At 39.6% G+C, this 24,509-nt stretch overlaps 1 protein-coding gene and 1 non-coding gene across 3 annotated transcripts; both read right to left on the bottom strand.

Moving 5' to 3' along the window:
* Positions 1-142: 142 nt before the first annotated feature.
* GSKIP (GSK3B interacting protein) lies at positions 143-24,496 on the bottom strand. Of its 2 annotated transcripts, none has more exons than XM_007987763.3 (3): positions 24,425-24,496; positions 4,956-5,214; positions 143-1,908 (listed from the first exon to the last, which is right to left on the bottom strand). In XM_007987763.3, the coding sequence occupies exons 2-3, from the start codon at positions 5,211-5,213 to the stop codon at positions 1,747-1,749; spliced, it is 420 nt and encodes a 139-aa protein (XP_007985954.1). In that variant the 5' UTR covers position 5,214; positions 24,425-24,496; the 3' UTR covers positions 143-1,746. The 2 variants fall into 2 exon arrangements, with proteins under 2 accessions (XP_007985954.1, XP_007985955.1); XM_007987764.3 differs by lacking the exon at positions 24,425-24,496 and adding an exon at positions 24,066-24,207.
* On the bottom strand, positions 2,660-2,850 carry LOC119619200 (U2 spliceosomal RNA). The gene has a single exon (XR_005235627.1). It is a non-coding gene; the product is annotated as a U2 spliceosomal RNA (small nuclear RNA).
* Positions 24,497-24,509: the final 13 nt, after the last annotated feature.

The following is a 24,509-nucleotide window of genomic DNA, read 5'->3' as shown; positions in this document are numbered from 1 at the left end:
CTCATGTATATCTGTGTAGTTTTATTAATGTCCTCTCCTCTTGTTCCTCATTTCTCTTTCATAGTAATAACAACAGAAAGCTCACTTCAGTCACTTCAAATCCAAATGTAACAATGCAGAATTAAAAAATGGAAACAAGCTCTTGGAATTAATCATTTATCACAAAATGAACAATTTCAATTCTTAAACATACAATCACTTTTCTTCATACTAACTCAAAATGAGTAAACAGAATTTTATTCAAACTTTACAAATATCATTTACATTTAGCCTGAGATTAAGCATGAGAAAGTTCAACCTGAAGTTAGACTTCATTGCCCAGTTAAGCATCTGAAAATAAAGCTGAGAATGAATATACATCATCAAACAAAGCATTCCAATGAAGTCTGGCAATGAATTGTGACACAAACTGAACTTTAATTTGCTCTGGTCCACATGATCTTCAGAGCCTAAAAGTTCCTATTTTTTAATAATGATGGAAAAATATCTGCAAATGACAAATGCATGAAGGTGTGACCAGATGCAAAATTTTAGTTCAACATTTGTACAGCAGCTGCTTTAGGTGACCATTAAAAAACAACTCCCCAATCCTTATTGTTCAACATGTACTTGAAAACATGCGGCAGCATGGTACAGTTTATTAAATTTATAAATATCAGTACCTGTAATAAAATATAAAATACTGAGTATCCCTTTTTCAAATATTAAGTCTCTGAATGCTTCATTCATCCTTTGGTTTCAAACCCATACAATGCACTCATATTACATTGTAGATTTTGCATGGAGACAGAACACTGTACATCTGTTGGGGAAGGTGGGGTGCTGTGGGAATACCAAAGCACTACATCATAGAAAGTAAATGTTGAAGCAAAAATACTTTCTGAATATATACTGTACATTATGTAAACACACATTCAGAATAAGAATCAACACAGGCCAAAATATTGTTTTCTAGGAAACCAGATTCTTCTTTCTTTTAAATCACACACTGAAGATGCTTTTTGTTAAGAAAAAGAATGAAGTCTGTTCCTGTATTTGCTTATGTGCTTAGATATCTTGGAAATGAGTAATTATTACATTCATTGCTAACGGTTTATCCTCTGCTTAGTTGGCTGGCTGTTGCAAACACGGAATACAGAACTATTTCAGTCCCTGTTTTTCATTTAATACTAGTTCAGTAATATATAATTAAATAATCTTTATTAATCCATTATTTCTAATATAAATAGATTAAGTGAAGCAATGAATTCAAAATTTGTGCAGGGGAAACTAGTTGATAATTTGTTTCCAATAAGGCTAGTAGCAATTAATTACTACAAAGTTTCTCCAAGCTAGTAGTGAACCCCTGATTTAGCAGGTTGAATCAAAGTGTATAGTTAGGTAATTCTAATTCCTCTATTACTGTGCAAATCTAGAATTTCCTATGTAAAAGACAGTGCTGGCAGCATCAAAGCCCTGTAATAAGAGTATGAAATACTGATTAGGATTTGAAATGAAGAGATATTATATGAAGACATGTGAATGTCTTAATGATGGTATCATAGCAACGGCCTCAGAATTCCCTTACTGAAACAGAAACTAAGACAAATCATTATTCAATAATCTTCTGAGCCAAAAGCCTAAGTTGAAAGCAAGTGATAAAAACACAAAACCAAAGATGCATTTTCTATGACCATATGCAAGAATTTCAAGCTTTATATCAACATTCTGTACCAGCACCAGCCCCTCTGAAAGGAAAAAGTGTAGTCATGACTGTCCATCCCTTTTCAAAGCTTCCAGTCTTTGAAGGAGTGCGTTTCCAAAGGCTTCCCGGTAGGCGGGGCTGAGTGTATCCAACAAGGAGTAGACTGTTTCGTGGTAGGGAGTCTGTAAATGATCATCCACCTGGTCAAAAGCATAGCCTACCACCTACAAGAGAAATGCAACAGTGAATTCATTAGTTTTCATGCTGGTACAGAAAACAAAATCCAAGTGTTTACGTGAGTAACTATCCTTTCAAAAAAAAAATTATTTTTTTTTCCTAGCCACTAGACCACCAGATACATGGATAATTATTGAGTGACACTATTTCTCAATCAACGTCAGAGTATGCACATTTTAAAAACAACCTTTAATGCTTCAGCAACTTACAATGTGTAACACAGAAACACCACCACTAAAATGCTCCCTATACAATTTTCTTTAAAATTTAAAAGGTTTTACTTAGAATCTCAAGGAAATGCAGAGAATTTGAAAAGCTACACAAAAACCATTTTATTTTCATATTCTAAAACATGCATCTATTATTTACCCTATTTAATTCCACATATACTGAGGGTCCACTATATTAAGTACTGTAATAGGTAATATATTAGTTCATATTTTTGTAATAGGTAATATATCATTAGTTCATATTTTTATCATTTTTTTACTCCTTTTATAAATAGAATTCTAGAAATTATTCCTAACAATTTAGTTTTAATAATTAGTTGTTAATTTTAATAACTGTTTTATTAATTGGTTTAATAATTTGTTTAATTATTCATTTTAATAACTGCTTAGCTTTATTATTAGTAATCTGAAAGGCCACTTTCACCTAATATATTTCTTATCTGACAGGGAATAAATGCTCAACTCTGTGAGATAAAAGGGAATGTTACTGTGTTTTCTTTTTTCTTGGTAGGGGTACACTATTTCTGGAAGTACTGCAATACCAGGTCGATGAGTGAAGTGAATGGAGCAAAAGCCTATTCTATCTCCCTGCTCCAAAAATCCATTTAATATATTGTCCTTGCATAGAGGATATAACAGATATTAAACTGATAAGAAGAGATACTCCAACTGATCTAAGTCAAAAGGCTGAGAGGTGATTTTTTTTTTTTCCTGTGACCACAGCTACAACTTTTCTTTTTGACAAGATTATAAGGTATATCATGGTTCACCATCACAATATAGGGCAAAATTAATTTAGTTTTTGCTGACTTAAGTTTGTACATTCCCTATATAAATCCTAAATTTTTATGACATCTACTTAAGCCATAGAAGGTGAAAGTTTGTTAGAAATAGAAGCGGAGTTTTTTGTTTTTTTTTTTTAATGAAAAGCAGAGGCAGATGCCTAAGGAAAATGAATCACACCTCTTCAGATCCATGCTCGATTACTGTACTCTCTACAGTGGAGTACAGTTCAGTTTGCCTTCTTCCTCTTATCACTGCTAGACTGTGATCTTCCTGGTGGACAGGAATCATGTCTTATTCATGGTTTGATTTTCAATTGCTGACACAGGATAGTTGCTCAATAAATGTTAACTGAATCTGACTGAAAAACAAACAAATACTTGAGCACCTACTACATGTCAGGTTTTACAAATGGTTCAGATTTTTCTGTATCACACCATCATATAATCATTCCCCAAATCGTTTTAAGTTTTTGTAAATCTCCAAGTTATAGATTAAGAAGTAGGAACTCTCAGGGGTAGACAGATTCACCTAAGATCATTTAAATTCACATTTAAGACTGCTGACTCTCTGATCAGAACTCCTTCTATCTCTCCATAGCCAACTTAGAATTAACCAACACAAGACAGAATTAGCTTACTAATTCTGTCATTTATCTCTACTTCTGATTTAGGATTCACCTCTAAACACTCTGAGCTTTTAGTACAAATTTAAGGATGTGAAAAGAAGTGCACAAAAATTAGTTAATTCAGGTACTATGCTTAAAGTTAAGCAGCTATCTTTGTGGCAGCTGTGAGGAAATTGAGGGTAGTACAGATGCTGGCCTTGCAATTTGCTCCATCAAGGAATGTACAGTATACACGACTCATCTTCGGCAAACTGAATCCAGTGAAGTAAAGAGATGTTTATGTACTTAAGATAATATCATGTGACATTCTTACTTGCTTAGGTAGGCCTTGCTCACCACCTTATAATGTACAATTACTTTGAACAAATATAGAAACAGAAATGTATGACATTTGTTAAGACTGAAGATTCATTGATTAGTAAGGTTAAAACTAGATTTTAGATTTTCTAATGTCTATCCCATTGTTCAGTAGCTCAAAGGTTTTTATAACTTTTTTTTTTTTTTTTTTAAACAGGGTGTGTGTACCCAGGCTGGAGTACAGTGGCCCAATTCTAGCTCACTGCAACTTCAGACATATGGTCCCACTCCTAAGCCTCCCAAGTAGCTGGATTACAGGAAAGTGCTGCCATGTTGGGCTAATTAACAAAAAATATATTGTAGAAACAGGGTCTTGCTATGTTACTCAGGCTGGTCTCGAACTCCCGGCCTAAAATGATCCTACCAGCTTGGCTTCCCTAAGTGCTAGGATTACAGGCAAGAGTCCACAGGCCTGTCCTATAGTTTTTTCTTTTTTAATTAAAAGTTGCTCTCAGGTGATGTTTTCTACTATTCTAAACTCATGATTTTGGTTTAAAGAATGGAAAGGTTAATCTTCCTAGAAGAGCTCTCATAATAAAGAGATACTCATAATAAAGGGTTAATGGGACACTCTTGGAAATCTGGGGGCGGAATGTTCTGCTCTGATTTATTTCTGATCTAAGAGTTGGAAAACAGTGTTGTCAAGTACGTTATTTTAACAGAAGAGACATTTCCAAGAGGTTGACGAAGATCTTTTCAACACAATAACTGCAAAACCCATTCAATGCAGAGAACATATATATAATTTTGGTGAACACATTTAGCTATAGATGAGAAATAAATTAGTTTCGGGGGTCATGATTAAAACAAAGTCACACCCTGCAAATCAAATGTTTTTCAAAAAAATTCGGTTTCCCTGTATTGATCAAAAGCCTTTAAAATTAATAAAAATTCTAGGTAAAAAGTTTTTCTTAAAAAAATTTAGAAGCTTCTGAATATTCAGTTCTCATTTAATACTCTTCCCCTCCCCAATACCTCTCTTTTTGATAAAGTGGTGAAGACATATTTTTTTTTTCTAAAAAGAGAAGTGAGTTACCTTGAGCCCTGCTTCAGTGAGCTCTAAGCAATATCTGTTTCTTTCCTTTGTTTCCACATTGATATAGGCCACATCATCTGCACACCGCAGGCTTTTCGAGACAAACATGTTATTAACGGCAAAGAGAACATCATTTACAACTGCTTCAGCTTCTAGCCTCATGTCTTTCATGTCAGTTCCTTCAAAACCATTAAGCTCTGAACCTTCTTCAAATCCTGACATACTGCTTAGCTCCATGGGATTACAGTCTGTTTCCATTCTGTGAAAAAAAGCAGTTATAAAATTTGTTTATAGAAAGACATTCAAAATACTACATTTGATTAAAAATAGCCATGCCTTACAATTGCTACTTAGTACAAAACACTAGCTAACAATTTTTAGGAAAAATACTATCTAAAAACATTTCTAGTGTTTTTTCACAGCAAAATCACAGACACCTATAGATTTTCAAAAAAAGAATCTCCCTTCTCCACTTACCCCCAACAGGTCAATTTCCATATTGATAAGCATTTAGAATATATATATGTATTTTTAGCTATTTTGAATAATGCCTCAGTAACAATTCTAGTACATATTTTTAAATGTATAATTTTTCTCTAGGACAGATATTTAGAACTGAAATTGCTGAGTCAAAGGACATACTTATTTTAACTTTTTTTTTTTTTTTTGAGATGGAGTCTCGCTCTGTTGCCCAGGCTGGAGTGCAGTGGTGCAATCACGGCTCACTGTAAGCTCCGCCTTCCGGGTTCACGCCATTCTCCTGCCTCAGCCTCCTGAGTAGCTGGGACTATAGGTGCCCGCCACCATGCCTGGCTAATTTTTTTGCATTTTCAGTAGAGACGGGGTTTCACCGTGTTAGGTAGGATGGTCTCAAACTCCTGACCTTGTGCTCCGCCCGCCTCGGCCTCCCAAAGTGCTGGGATTACAGGCGTGAGCCACTGTGCCTGACCTATTTTAACTTTTAATATATACTGCCAATTTGCCCTTCAAAAAAATACAGTATGACTTACACTTCACTGACAGAATATGAGGGACTGTACTTTTTCACCTCTTTCCAATTCTTTTAAATTTTTGCCAATTTAAGAGGTGAAGAATGATAGCTCATTGTTGTAATATTATTTCCTTGAGTAAACATCTTTTTGGATGTTTATAGGATATTTTTAGTTCTAAGATCATAGAGTTGCAATAAGCAGAAATGGAAATAAATCTAAACTGCATGAAATCAGACGGCAAGTCTTTACCTACCACAGTATACTACCACTCAGTAGTTCCTTTTATGACTTCTAGATTGGGGTTCTGCTCTAGGCCTTCCCCATCCCATGATCACATTTTTAAAATCCCCTAAATTCTCGTTGTATCTGAATTTTAACTCTTTCATCCATCTGGAATTTATTTTGCATAACTTTATTTTCCGGATGGATAGTTAACTGTCCCAACACCACTTACTGAATAACTCACCTTTTCACCACTAATTTGAAGTGACCCAAATGTTATATTTTGAAAAAGATTATTTCTAATTTTTCATGTTAACTGGATCCAATATTACTGCCAGGCTGCTATGTGGTTTTAGCTTTTCTGTGACTGGGGTTAAAAGAGATCTTCCTGGCTAAATGTATTGTTAAAATTTGAAACGTGTGAATGAGAAAAGTTAATTAATGTGAAAGTGCTTTGGAACGTAAACAAGGCTTTATAGAACAAACTATGGTGAGCTATTGTGCTTTCTTTTTGCTTGGCAGGTTTTAAAAGTAAAGTTTCACTTCTCTGATACGGATTAAGCATCTGTCGTCGTGAATGAAGCATAACTCTTCATTCACTCACGTATTCAATCAACCTTCATTTCCTATCTACTTGAACACTGTGGTCAAGGTCTAGTCCTACCCCCCAACCACACTGGAGTTAGATTAGACTGGTAATAAACGGTAATAAACTCACCGTATTTTAAGAGACAAGGTCTAACATGTTGCCCAGGCTGGAGTGCAGTGTGTGATCACTGTGTACCATAACCTAGAACTCCTGAGCTCAAGCCATCCTACTACCTCAGCCGCCGGAGCTCAAGCCATCCTACTACCTCAGCTGCCGGAGCAGGTGAGACTACAGACTCGAGCCACCACACCTGACCCTTAAATGCTTTTTTAGAAGAAGTCTCAATTTTTTTCTGACAATATTTACAATTTTTTGGGCATTTATTTAAACCGCTGATCTGGTACATTACACAGTCCATCGCTATTCCAAGTTATGCCCTATTTGTGTAATATTCAAAATCCTTCAAGATAGTGATATTCAAAATTCTTAAGCTAGTCAGTAGAATTACTTGTAAGAGCTTATAAAATTATAGATACATTTTCCTCACTGCAGAAAAACAAAATCAAAATCAAAAATCTCTGGAAGACGAGTTATTTTTTTCAGAGCTCCTGAGTGATTTTGCTGTGCAGCTACTGCTCTAAATTATCAGCAAAATCTTAAGAAGCTAGAGTTCCTACAGCTGAATGTCATTTCCACACTACAAAAGTCAAAACTACTTGCCGAAGGCAACTTATAACATACGTAAAGCTATTTCAAAAAATTACATAGCAAATGTATAATGTATTCCTCCAATGCTATTTCAATTAATAATATGTTTTAAAGACTTTATCTTGTCTCTCATAGCATTTTACAGAATTAGTCACTCGCTACAAACAGAAGTTAATTATAAAATTACCAATTATTGCTGGAGCAATCTGTTGGGTAACTGAAAGCTCAAATTGACTTATTATATAGGAAAAAAAATTTGGTTTTCCAAATTTTTCCTTATTCCAAAAATAATCAGTATACTGCTTAAGATTATATTTGGTTTTATATATACAAAATGAGCCCTTTCTTTTTTACTAGTTTTGAAGATTTAGAAATGACTGACTACTGTAAATCTCTTGACACCATGAATATCAAACATCTTAATTTTGCTTAAGTTATCAAGAACTTCAATTAGAGATGTCAGAAATAACGATCATTACATAAAAAGATGTTTATATGAGAAAGTTTTACATTTATAAAGCTTTTTTTTTAAAGCAAGAGTCTAATGCATTGCAATTAGGACTTTGATGATGCAGAAAGATCAAGAATCCAGTACTTAAAGGGAAGAAATCCTCACAGGTCGGTGAAGTAGGTCACCAAACAATTGTAATAATCAGCACTGAGCTGCAAAAAAAGAGGAAGACACCTTTCCTAAGACTGAACTTTTAAGACATCTTCCCTGAAATGTCTTTGAGTAACATACAATTTAGAACTTTTGATGACACATACAAATTAAAGTAATGGAGCATTACATAAATAACATTTTTAAGCCATTATTTTAAGGTATGATTACAACTTGTTTTTTGTTGGTTGAAACAGGTTCTTGATTATTTACCAATATCCTTTTCCCTGCCTACGACCACCCATATTTTCCAAGGGCAACCATAACGCCCCCTTCCCGTACTAAGTAAAGTAACCAAGCAATTTGGCTGAGATTGACTCCAATCCCCAGATACAGACTCTTCCAAACTAATTAATACCTGAAATTCCTCTTGGTCACTTTATTTTTTTGAGACAGAGTCTCGCTCTGTTGCCCAGGCTGGAGTGTAGTGACGTGATCTCGGGTCACTGCAACCTCTGCCTCCTGGGTTCAAGACATTCTCCTGCCTCAGCCTCCTGAGTAGCTGGGATCACAGGCCTGGCTAATTTTTGTATTTTCAGTCGAGACAAGGTTTCACCATGTTGGCCAGGCTTGTCTTGAACTCCTGGCCTCAAGCAATCTGCCTGCCTCAGCCTCCCAAAGTGCTGGGATTACAGGCATGAGCCACTACGCCCGGCCTTCCTGGTCACTTTAATCAGAATAGTTCAGTCACAGCACACAGCCCAAGCTGTTCCAGGCAGCCACGTTGAGATGGGGCCACTAGCCCAAGCACGATGCTGACAATGGAAAAAAACAGAGCCAAGAGATTCACAGAGAAATGCGGCCAGAGTCCACTCTGGTTTCCCAGCCTTTGCACTTCTCAGTTATTGGAGCCAACAAATTCCTATTATCTTACTGGCAACAGAAAGCATTCTACTGGATTTAGGAGTCTACCCATGATGAAAGGCAGTGATTGATTTAGCTCTACAACAGCCCTATGAGGGTAAAAATATTTAGAAAATGGAGTTCAGATGATGATGATGATGACTATTTTTGTGCCTGTCATGTAGAAAGTGCTTAATAAAAGCTTTGTAGAATCTGGATATCAATTAGTTTCCTATTGCTTCTATAATAAATTACAAATTAGTGGCTTAAAATAGCACACACTTACTCTCTTGCAGTTCTGGAGATGAGAAGTCTAAAAGCAAGATTTCAGCAGGTCCGTATTCCTTCTAGAGGCTTTAGGAAGAAAACTGTTTCCTTACCTATTCTAACTTCTAGAGGACATCCAAATTCCTCAGCTTATGATACCTTCCTCAATCTTTAACATATATAAAAACATTCAAATGACTTCTTTTTCTGTTCTTCCTTTTTTTGGAGAGTTATCTATTTACGAGACAGGATCTTGCTGTCGCCTAGGCCATAGTGCAGTGGGCTCAAATGAGTCTTGGGCTCAAATGATTCTCCCACCTCAGCCTCCCAAGTAGTTGGGACTACGGGTGGGTGCCATCAGGCCCGGGTAATTCTATATTTTGGAGAGACAGGGTCTTCCTATGTTTACCCAGGCTAGTCTTGAACTCTTGGGATCCAGCAATCCTCCTACCTTGGTCTCCTAAAATGCTGGGACTACAGGTGTGAGCCACTGCGCTTGGCCATAATTTATTTTCAGTGAATACATTTGATGGGCAACATAAGGTGCTAGGCAGTACATGCTTCTCTTAAAAGGTCTAGAATACTTGCCAAGCCCATTGCCTTCTCTGGAAAGGTTTCTGAATCATAGGTTTCATGCTTTGTATTTTAATTCCAGCATCATCATAGCAAAATGTACTGGGGATGGGTATTTCAATTAAAGGCACCATCTCAAGGTTGGCAAGGGGTTTATTTATGTCTTAAGTCAAGAGCTTTGCCCAACTACTTCCGGATGGTGGTCTAGCTAATCAGATTCTTTCTCAAGGAGTTTGAAAAGAGACAAAAACCATGAAGTCAGTTAGCTGGTGATGACAGCTAACTGTGATGACAGGAGTTACAGAGGAAGAGCAGTGAGCAGCTAGGTTGCTATGTTGACAGACACTTGAGAAGCAGCTTCCACACTTTGGATTATGTACCCCAGAAGATAAAAATATTTTCAGCAGACACCTTATTATAAGCATTTATATAAATATTCTACCACAATTAAAATATTTAAGACATATAAATACACATTTAAACAGAAGGTAAAGATGGAATATGTATTTTCTGCTCAATAGATTATCTGTGTACCTGACTAGAAGCCTGTACCATTGAGGATGAGAAAATACAGGCCCATTTCAGTGAAGGAACAACCACTGGAATTACTACTGACACTTTAGAATTGCCATCAGGTTACCAGAATGGCTGACTCATCAATGTGAATCTTGTAAAAATCTTTGCTTTCCCTTTTTGTACACAAAACAATTTATCATCATATAAGAAATTCTAGATGAACAGAACTTTCTGTGATGATGGAAATGTTCTTTATTGTTGTCCTCCAATACAGCAGCTAATAGCCATCTGAAGTTTGGCTACTGGGATGGAGAAATTGAATTTAAAAATTTATTTAATTTTGGTTCATTTAAATTTAAATAGCTAGTGGCCACTCTATCAGATGGCACAGGTCTAGACCTCTGTGAAAACTTGCAGATAATATAATAAGCAGAGTTTATACTAAGGCTGAAAAATCTCAGCGGATGTAAAGGCACTGAATCAAACTTTATATGAGTAGCAAAATTTGGAAATTGAGATATAATTGAATCCTAACTACTGTACATAAAGGAATCAATCATCGTTTCAAATAGTAAAAACTAATGAATCATTATCCTATGTTTTATAATCTTGTCTACTCGGATTCTAGGTTTATTAATCAAATATCATAATCCACTCTGTACCTACATATCCAGCATTTTTTTAAGCACTAGAATACTAATAAAAGATGTCTACTGGTAGCTCACAGTCTAATTTGGGAAAGAAGACAGGCACATAAAATATTTGCACAAATATTAATGCCATACACACACATCATAACTATTCTCCCCAAACGTACTTAATTGTGAGTGGCAGATAATTACAGAAAACAATGATACGTCTTGGTCCTACTACACTATCACTAAGCTTGTATGAACCTGAGTTGGCCACATAATCTCATTGGTCTCAGAGAGTTCTCATCTACAAAATAAGGTAAATGGGCAGAAAATTCTTCACTGTTCTAAGAGTTTTGATATTCTATAACCTATGACATAATGGTTAGGTATGATGGGGCTTGACTAAGGGGACAGGTCAGTCAAAACTGGTCTGGCATGAGCACGAATAAAGAGTTATAAATAAGCAAAAAGGTCTTGAGAATTGTGAAAAATTCTGCGTAGGGAACAAAACATAAGCAAGGGTCAGCACAGGGTGTGGCAGGAACTAGTCGGGCTAAAGTACAAGGATATGCAGGGGTGGCTCAATTTGACAGCGTGCTGACACCTAGAGAGAGGAATTTGATTTTGATATAATAGGCTGTTTTAAGGTCTTGGGAATGGAAATACAAATATCTTTTTATTTAATATAGGTTTCTTATTGGCAGTGTGTAGTGTGGTTCTGCTTTTTTATCCATCTGGCAACCTCTATCTTTTAATTGGGGTGTGCTATGGTATGAATATTTGTCCCCTCCAAAACTCATGTTGAAACTTAATTTCCAATGCAACGTGGCAGCACCAAAAACTGAAGCCTTAAGAGGTGACTGGGTCATGAGTGCTCTTCCCAAAGAGTGGATTAATCCATTTACGGATTAACAGTTCAATGGGTTACCATGCAAGTAGAACTAATGGAACTGCAAGAAGAGGGGGAAAAGATGTGAGCCAGCACATTCAGTCCCCTCACCATGTGATGCCCTGTGCCACCTCAGGACTCTGCAGAGTCCCCACCAGCAAGAAGGCCCTCTCTAGATGTGGCCCCTCTACCTTGGACTTCTTAGCCTCCATTACTATAAGAAATAAATTTCTTTATAAATTATCAAGTTTCAGGTATTCTGTTATAAGCAACTGAAAATGGACTAAGGGTGTTTAGACCACTTACATTTAATTTGATTACTGTAATTATTGATATAGTTGAGTGTGAATTTGCTATCTTGCTATTTGTTTTTAGTCCCATCTGTACTTTATTCCCTTTTCCTTATTTTCCTCCTTGCTTTTGAATTAACCACTTTTTAGGATTCTATTTTATATCCTTTGGTTCTTACTATATTTTTTGTTGCATGTTTTTGGTGGTTGCTTTAAAGCTTATAGTATACATCTTTATCATAATGTACCTCCAATTAATACTATACTATTGCATGTATATGAACTTTACAAGACACTACTATGTAGCATTTGCTATTTTTGTCACATATTTTACTTCTACATAAATGATAAACTTCATAATAATATTATTCTTGCTTTAAACAGTCAATTATTTTTCAGAGATTTAGGTAATAAGAAGTATTTTATATGTAATTATATAATTACCATTTTTTGTGCTCCTTCATTTGTACTGATCTATATCTACATGTATTATCTGTATCATTTTCCTTCTGCCTGAATAAATTCTTTCAACGTTTCCTGTAGTGTAGGTCTGCTGTTGATGAATCCTTTCATCTTTCCTATGTCTGAACTAGTCTCCCTTTCACCTTCATTTCTGAAAGATATTTTTGCTGGGTAGAGAATCCTAGGTTGACAGTTTTTTTTTTTTTTTTTTTTTCTTTCAAGTCTTTAAATATGCTTCTTGGGTGCAGTAGCATGCACCTGCAGGCCCAGCTATTTGGGAGTCTAAGGTGGAAGAACTGCTTCAGCTCAGTTCATGACCAGCCTGGGCAAAACAGTAAGAGCCTGTGTCTCTAAAATAAAAAAATGAAACAGATGTTTCTCAACTATCACCTTGCTTGTCTTGTTTCCCACGAGACATTTGATGTCATTGTTATCTTTGTTCCTCTTGGTATAGTTTTCTCATGCTTCTTTTCCTTAGGTTTCATTGAGATTCTGGAATCTATAGGTTTATAGTTTTCAACAAATTTGGAAAATTTCTAGCCATTATTTCTTCAAACATGTATGTGTTCCTACCCTCTTTGGGGACTCTAATTTTATGTATATTAGTCCAAGTGAAGGTGTCCCATTCCTCACTGCTGTATTTTTTTCACTCTCTGTTTCATTTTGATTTATTGATATGTCTTCAAGTTTGTTAATCTTTCCTTCAGTATCTATTCTATTTGTGTCTTTTAATCTTTTAAACACATTTTCCATGTCTTTGCTTAATTTTCTCAATCTTTTTTCTAGTTTTTTTTAACATATAAAATACAGCTGTAATAAGTGTTGTAATGTTCTGCCTACTAATTTTTTTTTTTTTTTTTTGAGGTGGAGTCTCGCTCTGTTGCCCAGGCTGGAGTGCATTGGCTGGATCTCAGCTCACTGCAAGCTCCACCTCCCGGGTTTATGCCATTCTCCTGCCTCAGCCTCCCGAGTAGCTGGGACTACAGGCGCCCGCCACCACGCCTGGCTAGTATTTTTTTTGTATTTTTTTTAGTAGAGACAGGGTTTCACCGTGTTAGCCAGGATGGTCTCGATCTCCTGACCTCGTGATCCACCCGTCTCGGCCTCCCAAAGTGCTGGGATTACAGGCTTGAGCCACCGCGCCCGACCCTCTGCCTACTAATTTCAAGTATTATTTCTGGGTTAGTCTCAATGGACAGATTTTTCTTCTCAATTATAGGTTATATTCTGCTGCTCTGCATGCCTGGTCATTTCTGACTGATGCCAGACATTGTGAATTTGGTGCTGAATGTTTTTATATTATTTTAAATATTATTAAATTCATTTGGCTAGACGCATGGTGAGAAAAAGTTTAAAAAGTAATAAATATTATTGAGCATTGTCCTGGGAAGTAGTTATCTGGAAACAGCTTGATCCTTCTGGGTCTTGCTTTTAGACAAGATCTGTATTTAATCTCTAGTTAATTTTGTCCCATTACAGAGGCAAAACCTTTCTGAGTACTCTACCCAGTGCCCTATGAATCACGAGGGTTTCTATTCTGTGTGATACGAGAATTATCCCTCGTCCTGCTTTAGCTCAGAAAATTGTTTCCTCTAATTATTTTTTTAAATGGAAGAACAGAAACGATTATTAAACACACGAAAATACACTCACAGTTAGAAATCATAGAAATAATTAAAATGAGGTAACATGCCGGGCGTGGTGGCTCAAGCCTGTGATCCCAGCACTTTGAGAGGCCTAGACGGGCAGATCACGACGTCAGGAGATCGAGACCATCCTGGCTAACACGGTGAAACCCTGTCTCTACTAAAAAATACAAAAAACTAGCCGGGCGAGGTGGCGGGCGCCTGTAGTCCCAGTTACTCGGGAGGCTGAGGCAGGAGAATGGCATAAACCCGGGAAGCGGAACTTGCAGTGAGCTGAGATCCAGCCAGTGCACTCCAGCCTGGGCAACAGAGTGAGACTCTGTCTCAAAAAAAAAAAAAAAAAAAAAAAAAATGAGGTAACATTTAACATCTTGCAGATTGGTAAAACATTTTCCTTTTTGAGTCTACGCATGAAAAATTTTCTAAATCAAGTATTATTGAGGATGCAGAACAGAGAACATTTAGACACTGAGTGGGAGTGTAAACTGGCACAACACTTTGGAAAATGATTTGATATTATCCAATAAAGAGGAAGATCCAGCAATTTAGGCTCCAAAGAAATAAGGAGATTTATAATTTTCATATCGCCTCTGCTTCAGAAAGTCCCAAGCTGAGTATCCTCCTCTCTTTTTTCTTTTTTTTTTTGAGACAGAGTCTTGCTCTGTCACCCAGGCTGAAGTGCAGTGGCATTATCTCAGCTCACTGCAATCTTGGCCTCCTGGGTTCATGCGATTCTCCTGCCTCAGCCTCCTGAGTAGCTGGATTACAAGCAGCCACCACCGTGCCTGGCTAATTTTTGTATTTTTAGTACAGATGGGGTTTCACCATGTTGGTCAGGTTGGTTTCGAACTCTTGATCTCAAGTGATCCACCCACCTCAGTCTCCCAAAGTGTTGGGATTACAGGCATGAGCCACCGCACCCGGCCCCTCCTCTAATTCTTTTTGGTAATTCTTTTCCCAGCCTAGGGCAATGAACTCACAGCCGTGAATCAGTATTCAGCTGCAGGCTGGAGGGAGACCCTTTGTATATCTTCACAGTCCTTGCTTTCTGTGAAGCTATTTACTTCCTAGGACTCTGTCCTAGCTGCCTTGGCCTTCTTGGGTTTCTAGCTCTATGTCCTCAATTCAGGGAGACCATCAGGCTTTACCTGGTTTTTTCTTTCCAGTGCCATGACTGGCTTTAGGCAATACACTGGGGCAACAGGCTCACCATATTTGTATCATGCTTCTCAGGGATTACTGCCCATTACCTGATGCTCAAAAGTCTTGAAAACATTGTTTCATATATTTTGCCCACTTTTTCTTTTCTTTTTTTTTTTAAACTAAGGTGAGAGGGTCCTTGTTAGTCTATCTTGGCCTTAAGGGGAAGTTCCAATAATCAGTTTTGAGCTAACTTTGCAAGCCTATTTTATTGGTTTCTCTTTCATTGACTTTGGTCTCTCCTAGAACACTCTGAACCGACATTTACCGTCTTGCTGTTTCCTTCGTTAATGAATTAAATGCATCTGACACACGCCCACCATATGTTTTATGGCATCCATGTTTTTAACTTGAAAACAATTATTTTAACACCACTTTGAAGACTTTTAGACCTCTAAAATTCAGCTCAGACAAACCTATTTCAGGATTCTGTATCTGATCTCAAGATGGTCAATCACTGTATCTTCCTGAACAGTATCTCTGTTTTGGTAGTGCTGTACTTAAGCCTCACGGCAAATACTTTTTGTGTCTGTACTACCACAGATCCATGAAGATGGGAGCCTGTGATATACATATCACTAGCACAGTGTCTGGCATAAAGGAGGACTTCGTTGAATATTTTCTGAACGAATAAAACACAGAGAAAATTCTAACTCTCTGCTTCTCAAGTGTGATACTTGGCTCTGTGACAAGGAGTATACAAAGACTCAGGACAAACATGGCAGATATTCTTGGAAAATACACATCGCTCTTACTATATCAATATCAGGAAATATTACAAAACTGCCTAGAATTTTAACGAAAAAGTACACAAATGTTTGGATGTCTCAAGTCATATCCTCTTTAGGTTATACCCCTACGTGTCTAGGGTTTCCTTTGCCTCTAAAAGGTACATCTGAGTGAGGACTATTTCAATGAAAAATAAGTTTGAGAAGTATAGCCCTAACCCAAGGAATTACTTCAAGATGATGAAAATTTCAGGCACTGTGTCTGGCAGTATAAAGTTAAAAAGCAGAGGCAGGAGCTGGTAAAAGGATACAAGGTTAGGGCTGAGTCAGGCTTTCTCTAAGTTTTTGCAACTCTTTCCACTTCAGTTATGCTATTGCTCTGTCAAAAATTAATTGTTGATAGTTTTGGCTGGGTGTGGTGGCCCACACCTGTAATCCCAACACTTTGGGAGGCTGAGGCAGGTGGATCACTCGAGGTCAGGAGTTCGAGACCAGTTCGAGACTCCCGAGTAGCTGGGACTACAGGCGCCCGCCACCAGGCCCGGCTAATTTTTTTGTATTTTTAGTAGAGACGGGGTTTCACTGTGTTAGCCAGGATAGTCCCGATTGCCTGACCTCATAATCTGCCCACCTCAGCCTCCCAAAGTGCTGGGATTACAGGCGTGAGCCACTGTGCCCGGCCTATTTTCCCATTTATACACTAGTTTATAAAATTATTCTGCACCCCATTTTCAGCAATGACACAAACATATATATATTCTAGTAATTATAAATCTAGACAACAGAATTGTGCTTATCTTAGTCTCTCTGTATTGCTATAAAGAAATACTTGAGGCTGAGTAATTTATAAACAAAAGAGGTTTATTTGGCTCATGGTTCCACAGGCTGTACACGAAGCACAGTGCCAGCATTTGCAATGGCCTCCAGTTGTTTCCACTCGTGGTGGAAGGGGAACCAGTGTGTGACGATCACACAGTGAGAAAGGGTGGAGGTGGAGGAGATACACAGGTAGGTAGGTAGGTAGGTAGGTAGATAGAGCAGGACACCCAGGCTCTTTTCAACAACCAGTTCTGTCAGAAACTGAGAGAGAAAACTCACTCATTCCTGGGAGAAAGACACAGAGCCATTCATGAGAGATCCACACCTCTCCCACCTCAAACTGACACCCCCACCCCACCCTGCCCCAACCCTGCCCCAACACCTCTCACCAGGCCCCATCTCCAACAGTGGGGATCAAATTTTCCCAACAGACTTGGTGGGGCGAAACAAAGCATATCCAAACCATAGCCTTCCACTCCTCGCTTCTCAAATCTGATGTCCTTCTCAATTCAAAATACAACCATTCCCTCCCAACAGGCCCCAACTCTTAACTTGTTCCAGCACCAACTCAAAAGTCCAAAGTCTCATCTGAGACTCAAGGCAAGTTCCTTACAGCTGTAAGCTTGTGAAGTAAAAAACCAAGTTATTTACTTCCAAGATACAATGACGGAACAGTCATTGGATAAATGCTGTTTTCCAAAGGGAGAAATTGGCTAAGAGAAAAGAGTAAGAGGCCCCATGGGAATCTGAAACCCATCAGGGCAGACATTAAACCTTAAAGTTCCGAAATCTCCTTTGAGCATGTCCTGCATCCCGGGCACAGCGGTGTGAGGGGTGCGCTCCCAAGGCTTTGGGCAGTCTCATCTCCATGGCTCTGCTGGGTGCAGCTCATGTGGCTGCTCTCATGAATTGGAGTCAAATGCCTGAGGCTTTTCCAGGATGAGGGTGCACACTGCCAGTGGCTGTGCAATTCTGTGGTCCCCATGGCATCCCTGTTCCCACAACTCTACTAGTCAATACCCCAGTGGAGACTCTCCATCAGGGCTCCAACACCACATTTCTGCTTGGCAACGTCCTAGCAGAGTCTTTCTGTGACACCTAGGCCTTCTGATACATCCTCTAAAATCTAGGTGGAAGCTGCCAAGCCTCTGCCACTTTTGCATTCTGTGCCCTGAAGTCCTAACAACACATAGAAGCTGCAAAGGCATACAGCTTGCAGCCTGAGCTGAGTACCTGGAGCCCTTTGAAACAGCTGGAGCTGGAGCAACCAGGATGCAGGGAGCTGCATTCCAAGGTGGCAAAGGACAGTTGCGCCCACAGCTTTCACTGTGGAAACCATTCTTGTCTTCTAGGCTTCTGGACTTGCGATGAGAGGGACAGCCGAGGAGATTTCTGAAATGCCTTGAGGGCCTTTTCCCCATTGTCTTGGCTATTAGCATCTGGCTCCCTTTTATCTGAACTAACTGGATTCTTCTCCTGGAAGTGCTCTTTCCTTCTTTAACACAAGGACAGGCTGCAATTTTTCCATATTTTTATGCTCTACTTTCCTTTTAAATTCCAACTTTAGGTCATTCCTTTCCTCCCATATTTGATTGTAAGCTGTTAAAAGAAGCCACACCACTTCTTGAACCCTTTGCTGCTTAGACATTTCTTCTACCAGATACTCTAGGTCATCACTCAAGTTGGGCCTTCCATAAAGCCCTAGGGCATGGAAGCAATGCAGCCAAGTTCTTTGCTACACTGTAACAAGGGTCCCCTTAGCTCCAGTTCTCAATAAGATCCTCATTTCCCTCTGAGCTCTCCTCAGCATGGCCTTTACTGTCTATATTTCTATCAGCATTTTGGTCACAACCATTTAACCAATCTCTAATAAGTTCCAAACATTCTTTCATCTTCCTGTTTTCTGAGCCCTTCAAGCTCTTTCAACCTCTGTCCATTACCCAGTTCTAAAGCTGCTTCCGCATTTTCAGGTCTCTTTATATCAACACCCCACTCTCAGTACCAATTTTCTGCCTGAGATGCTTCCACTCATGACAGAAGGGGAGCCGGGACATGCAGATCACATGGTGAAGGAGGGAGGGAGGGAGGGGAAGTGGGAGAGAAAAAGGGAGTAGGTGAAAAGGAGGGAGACATATACAGAGAGAGATAGAAAGAGAGAGGAGGTAACAGGTTCTTTTCAAAGACCAATTCTCAGGGGAACTAAGAGTGAGAGCTCATTCACTCAGAAGGGCACCGACCCATTCATGAGGGATCCACCCCCACGATCCAAACACCTTCCACCAGGATTCACCTCTAACACTGGGGATAAAATTTCAACATGAGGCTTGGTGGGGCCAAACCATTTCCAAACCACAGCAGCGCTTTTGTTGATTAAGGAGGGAACTCAGGATAAAGAAATAAACAGGGTTAATTTGAGTTTTTACAAACTGTAAATAAACAGCAACACTGACCGGGTGCTATGGCTCGTGCCTGTAATCCCAGCATTTTGGGAGGCTAAGGTAGTTTGATTGCTTGAGGCCAGGAGTTCGAGACCAGCATGGGCGACATGGTGAAACCCTGTCTCTGCCAAAAAACACAAAAATTAGCCAGGCATGGTGGCACAAGCCTGTAGTCCCAGCTACTTAGGGGCTGAGGAAGAGGATCGGGTGAACCTGGGAGGTTGAGGCTACAATGAGCTATCGCACCAAGCACTCTAGTCTGAGTGACAAAGTGAGACTCTGTCTCAAAAAAAAAAAAAAAAAAAAAGTGTAGCAATACAATCCTGTAAACCTTTCCTTCGAAACCAGAAACTGTAAATGAGACTCTAGGAAAAAACACTCAAAAATGGAATGTTAAAAAAAAAAACCAAAAATCCAGGTATGACAGTTTCTTATTTCTATATAATCCTCTAGGAAATAAGTATTACTTGGCACTATATTTAAAGTACATTCTAACAAACGTAAATCAATATCTACAGAGACATGAAGTAGAAAACCTCACAGCTTTCCATTTAAACTTCAGGATCTCTACCAGATCCTGAGCAATATGCTCTTTCTAGCAAAGAGACAAAAATTGGAATACTTTATACTTGCTATTATTTATTCTGGTAGATTGTATCACCTGATGTAAAGTTTCCATAAATGATTCCTGAAAACATCATACACAAATTATTTAGGAACCAGCTCTTTCTCCAACTGTTGGCATAATTTTTGGGTGGTGTTCGGGTGTTTGTGTTTTTGGAGGATTCATAGAACTGGTTATTATGACACTGATTACTAAATCGTTGATTCTTTGCTTCCTAATTTATTAGACTATTTTCTTTCATTACGAGTTTAGAGCATCAAAGAGCTTTGTCCTTGATGACAAAAAAATGGGTAAAGACAGTCATATATACCTAGCCTGACAAAAGAACAGTCCCAGAAAGATTTCAAGAGCTTTACAGAGACTGCAAATTTTCACCTTCAAAGTCTGACCTTTCAGTTGACATTGTAACAGTCAGCTGAGGGCAGGATACAGTATCTTAATCATGATTACCTTTATCTGTACCACACACTACAACCTGGAAAATCTTCTCAATATGAACAAGAAGGGGCCAGTAAGGTGTGATGGTTAACAGGCTCTCAAGCAGACTGACTGGGGCTAGAATTTTAGCTCGGCCACTTAATTTACTCTGTGACTTAGAAAAAGATGTTTTAATCTTTCTCAGTTACACATTCCTCCTCTTTAAACTGATGCTAAAATAGCATCTACCTTTAAGTGTATAGAGAGAACTAAATGAGTGAATTCACGGCAAGTGCTTAGAACTGTGCTGGGCAAACAGCTGAAGAAATATCATCTATTCTATTAAAAGTATTTAACACTATCTTTCAAGATGAAAGCCTTGCCCTGAAGCTCAAGCCATGTGCCTCCAAGTTACGTGCTCTTTACATTATGTAGGGGATTGGCTGCTGCTGTGTTGCTCTTCCTCCAAGAGCCATGAGACATGCAGCCCTGACAGCATAGTCCTGTTACCTCAGGTGCAAGTCATAAAAAAAGGTCAAATACATCTCCTTGGCTTTTCTTTCATTTCCCATGTTAACAGATTTCTCTGAAGGACAATTATTTTGCCATGACCCATCTAGCCTCCGGCATACAGCTGCTCACCTGTCACTTCAAACTTTTATATAATGCTTAATAAGCTGACAATATTCGATTGGGTAATCATTTGCTTTTTTTTTTTAAATTTATTTTCATTTTTTGAAATAGGGTCTTGCTCTGGCACCAAGGCTGGTTTCAAACTCCTGGTCTCAGGTGATCCTCCCGGCACTGGCCTTCCAAAGCGCTGGGATTAGAGGGATGCTTCACCACACCTGGCCAAGGTAATTTTTTTCATCTTCCTCAAGTAATGCAAGGTGTTAACATTTTGTGAGAGGTACTTTGTCTTTCACAAAACACAAAAACGGCACTGTGAATTGGGATGAGTTTGTTCCCTACTGTAGCCAAAGACATCATGATGACAGGTCCTAAACCTGGACATTTATACTGAATTTCTCCTAGAAAGCATAAAGTTTACAAGGCTACACACAATACTCTGGAGAGAGCACATTTGTTATCGCAAAACCTTCGTTTTTTCTTTCTGATATTTGAAATTGCAGGCACTGTAAGGATAGCCCGAATGCAACTGTATATTGAAAAAGGAAACCACTTATTTAATAGCTGCTGAAAGAAGTTCATATTGTATCTATTTGTCAGAAGTCTATTTCAAACCTTCTAAAGCCTATTCTAATTTATTGTCGGATAAGATCCCACCTTTGACTTTTCACACCACCTTGCTTATATTCCTTTTATGGCAAATATTAGAATTATTATTTGCAAACATGTTTTATCTTCAAAATATATCCAGAATCCAACAGCTTCTAACTAATCATCTTCACTGCTACCATTTTGGTCCAAACCACTGTCATCTTTTCCTTGGATTACTACTACGATATCCTTCTAACTGGTTTTGTTGTTTTCACTCTGGTCCTCCCACTTCCACACCAGACTATTCTTAACATAGCAGTTAGCATGATCCCATAGAAACTCAGGCCATATTATGTCGCTTCTCTCCTAAATCCACCTCATCCAGAGTAAAGGCCAAAGTTCTTTTTTTTTTTTTTTTTTTTTTTTTTTTTTAAAGACAGAGTCTCACTTTGTTGCTCAGGCTGGAGGGCTGGAGTGTAGTGGCATAATCTCGGCTCACTGCAACCTCCGCCTCCTGGGTTCAAGCGATTCTCCTGCCTCAGCCTCCCAAGTAGCTGGGGTTACAGGTGCATGCCACCACACCCGACTACTTTTTAATATATTTTTGGTAGAGACAGGGTCTCACCATGTTGGCCAGGCTAGTCTTGAACTCCTGACCTCAAGTGATCTGCCCACCTTGGCCTCCCAAAGTGCTGGGATTACAGGAGTGAGCCACAGTGCCCAGCTCCAAAGTTCTTATCAAAGGCCCAGGAGGCCCTACATGATGTGCTTCCTCTGCGCCCCCAGCCCCCAACTGCCCAGCTTCTACTTTTTCCTTCACTCACTCCTGATGTTCCCTAAACTCATCAAGCGTTCTCCTGTGACAGTACGTTGCACTTGCTGTTCCCCTTGCGTAGAAAACAACTCTTCCAGGTATACGTGTGCCTCACTTCCCAGCTTTCTCCAAGTTTCTGCTAAAATGTAATCTTATTAAATAAGAGAATTTCTCTTACCATCTCATATAAAAATGGCAAGTCCCTTCTCTCTTCCCCATCTCCATCCCCTTTACAATGCTTTTGTTTTTCCAACAGCCCTTATCACCACAAAGCATATTATTCACTCATTTATTGCATGTTTCTCCTCCCTTCAATAAAACGTAAGTTCCAGGAAGGAAGAGACTTATCTGTTCACTGCTGTATCCCCAACACCTAGAACAGTGCTTGGCACACAGAATGCAATCAATAAACATTTACTGAATAAATGAACAAACTTCCACTTTATTATTATTATTTTTTAAAGAGACAGGATCTTGCTCTGTGGTTCAGGCTGGAGTGCAGTGGCATAATCGTAGCTTGTAAGATCCTTTCTGATATTTGAAATTGCAGGCAGTCTATGGATAGCCTGAATGCAATTCTGCAGCCTCAAACTCCTGGGCTCAAGCGATCCTTCCGCCTCAGCCTCCAGAGTAGCTGGGACCACAAGCAGGCACCACCATGCCCAATGACCTTCCACTTTAGAACATAAACTCCTTGAAGGTTCTGCCTGATTCTTGATACTGTTCACATCATCAACTGTGGTGACGTTCATTTAACAGACCTTAACAAAATTTTTGAGTGAAGAGCAAGGGAATCTAAGTTACTGAGAATACTTGGGGTAAGTCTACAAGGAATTAGGGGAATCAACAATCCAAACAGCTGCATACAGAGCACCCTGGTTCTAAAACGAAAAGGTGGTTGTGGAAAGCGGAATCAGATGTTTCTCCATCTACCAACATTTTGGGCAGTATTTCCAAGGCATTCATGAAAGTTGCGGAGACAGTAAATATTTCACTCCTTAAACTGTTCGTCTTAATTCACTGGGATTAAACAGCTGTATGTTTCAGGACTCTGTTCAGGTTCGTGCCCTACTCATATCATTTAATCTTTCTAATAAATCCATGCACATAAGATTTTAATCCACTGACACTGGGCAAAGGAGGCAACGTGGACTCGGGGAGGGCAGTGGCCGGCTCAAAGTGGCTGGGCTAATAGGTGTCAGTGCCAGGATTCTAACCCAGGACATTTGGCTTCTGGGCCATCGAACACCCGCACCCAGGCCTTTCGAGGTTGACTAACTTAAGAGCCGGCTCCGCCTCTGCAGGAGTTGCCTCCCAAAAGGCAGAAATACGACTGCGCAGACGACCAGAACAGCCCAAGTTCTTCACCCAGGTTCCCGCGGGATCAGGAGCCTCCAACATTTCTCAAGGAATGCAGTTTTGCCCACAGATGCTTCGAAAACCCAAGTTTCCTGATCGTTGGTATGACACACCCAGGATTAAGCGAGCGTATGCGAGAAGCGCTCTGCAAACCGCCAGGCGAACGGCAACGAAGAGGAAGCCTCGGAAACAATACCTGAATGAGGCGGGGGCTGAAGAACTTGCTGACAATGGGCACCGGTCAATGCTCGGGGGCGGGCGAGGATGCTTAAGAAGGGCTCCAGTCCTCCCCCGCGGAGACGGCGGAGCCCCAAGTGTGCGTTTCTGGGGCGCCAAGGTCTGAGGGGGGCGGGGAGAGCCAGGTCGGTCTTAACACGCCCCCAGACCCCTCTTAACACGGGCGCGGGGCCCCTGCAGCCTGCCGCCCCTCTCGGCCCAGCCCGCTGCGCGGCGTCGCGTCCCCGTCCGGAAGGCCCCACGGCCCGCCGGCGCCCCGAGCCCCTAGCCCTTCTCGGAGGCCGCCCCTTGCCCGCAGCCCGCCCGGCGGCTGCTTACCTGCGCAGCCGGCGTCCTCTGCTTCTTCCCTCCGGAGGCGACTGGAGCCGACCGGCGGTGCCGCCCCCTCCCTCCCCGCCCTCGC

Source organism: Chlorocebus sabaeus, chromosome 24 (genome assembly GCF_047675955.1).
Source record: "Chlorocebus sabaeus isolate Y175 chromosome 24, mChlSab1.0.hap1, whole genome shotgun sequence".
In the NCBI taxonomy this organism is placed as follows: domain Eukaryota; kingdom Metazoa; phylum Chordata; class Mammalia; order Primates; family Cercopithecidae; genus Chlorocebus; species Chlorocebus sabaeus.
Note: the sequence above shows the minus strand (reverse complement) of the source record. Positions and strands in the feature narration are given on the sequence as shown.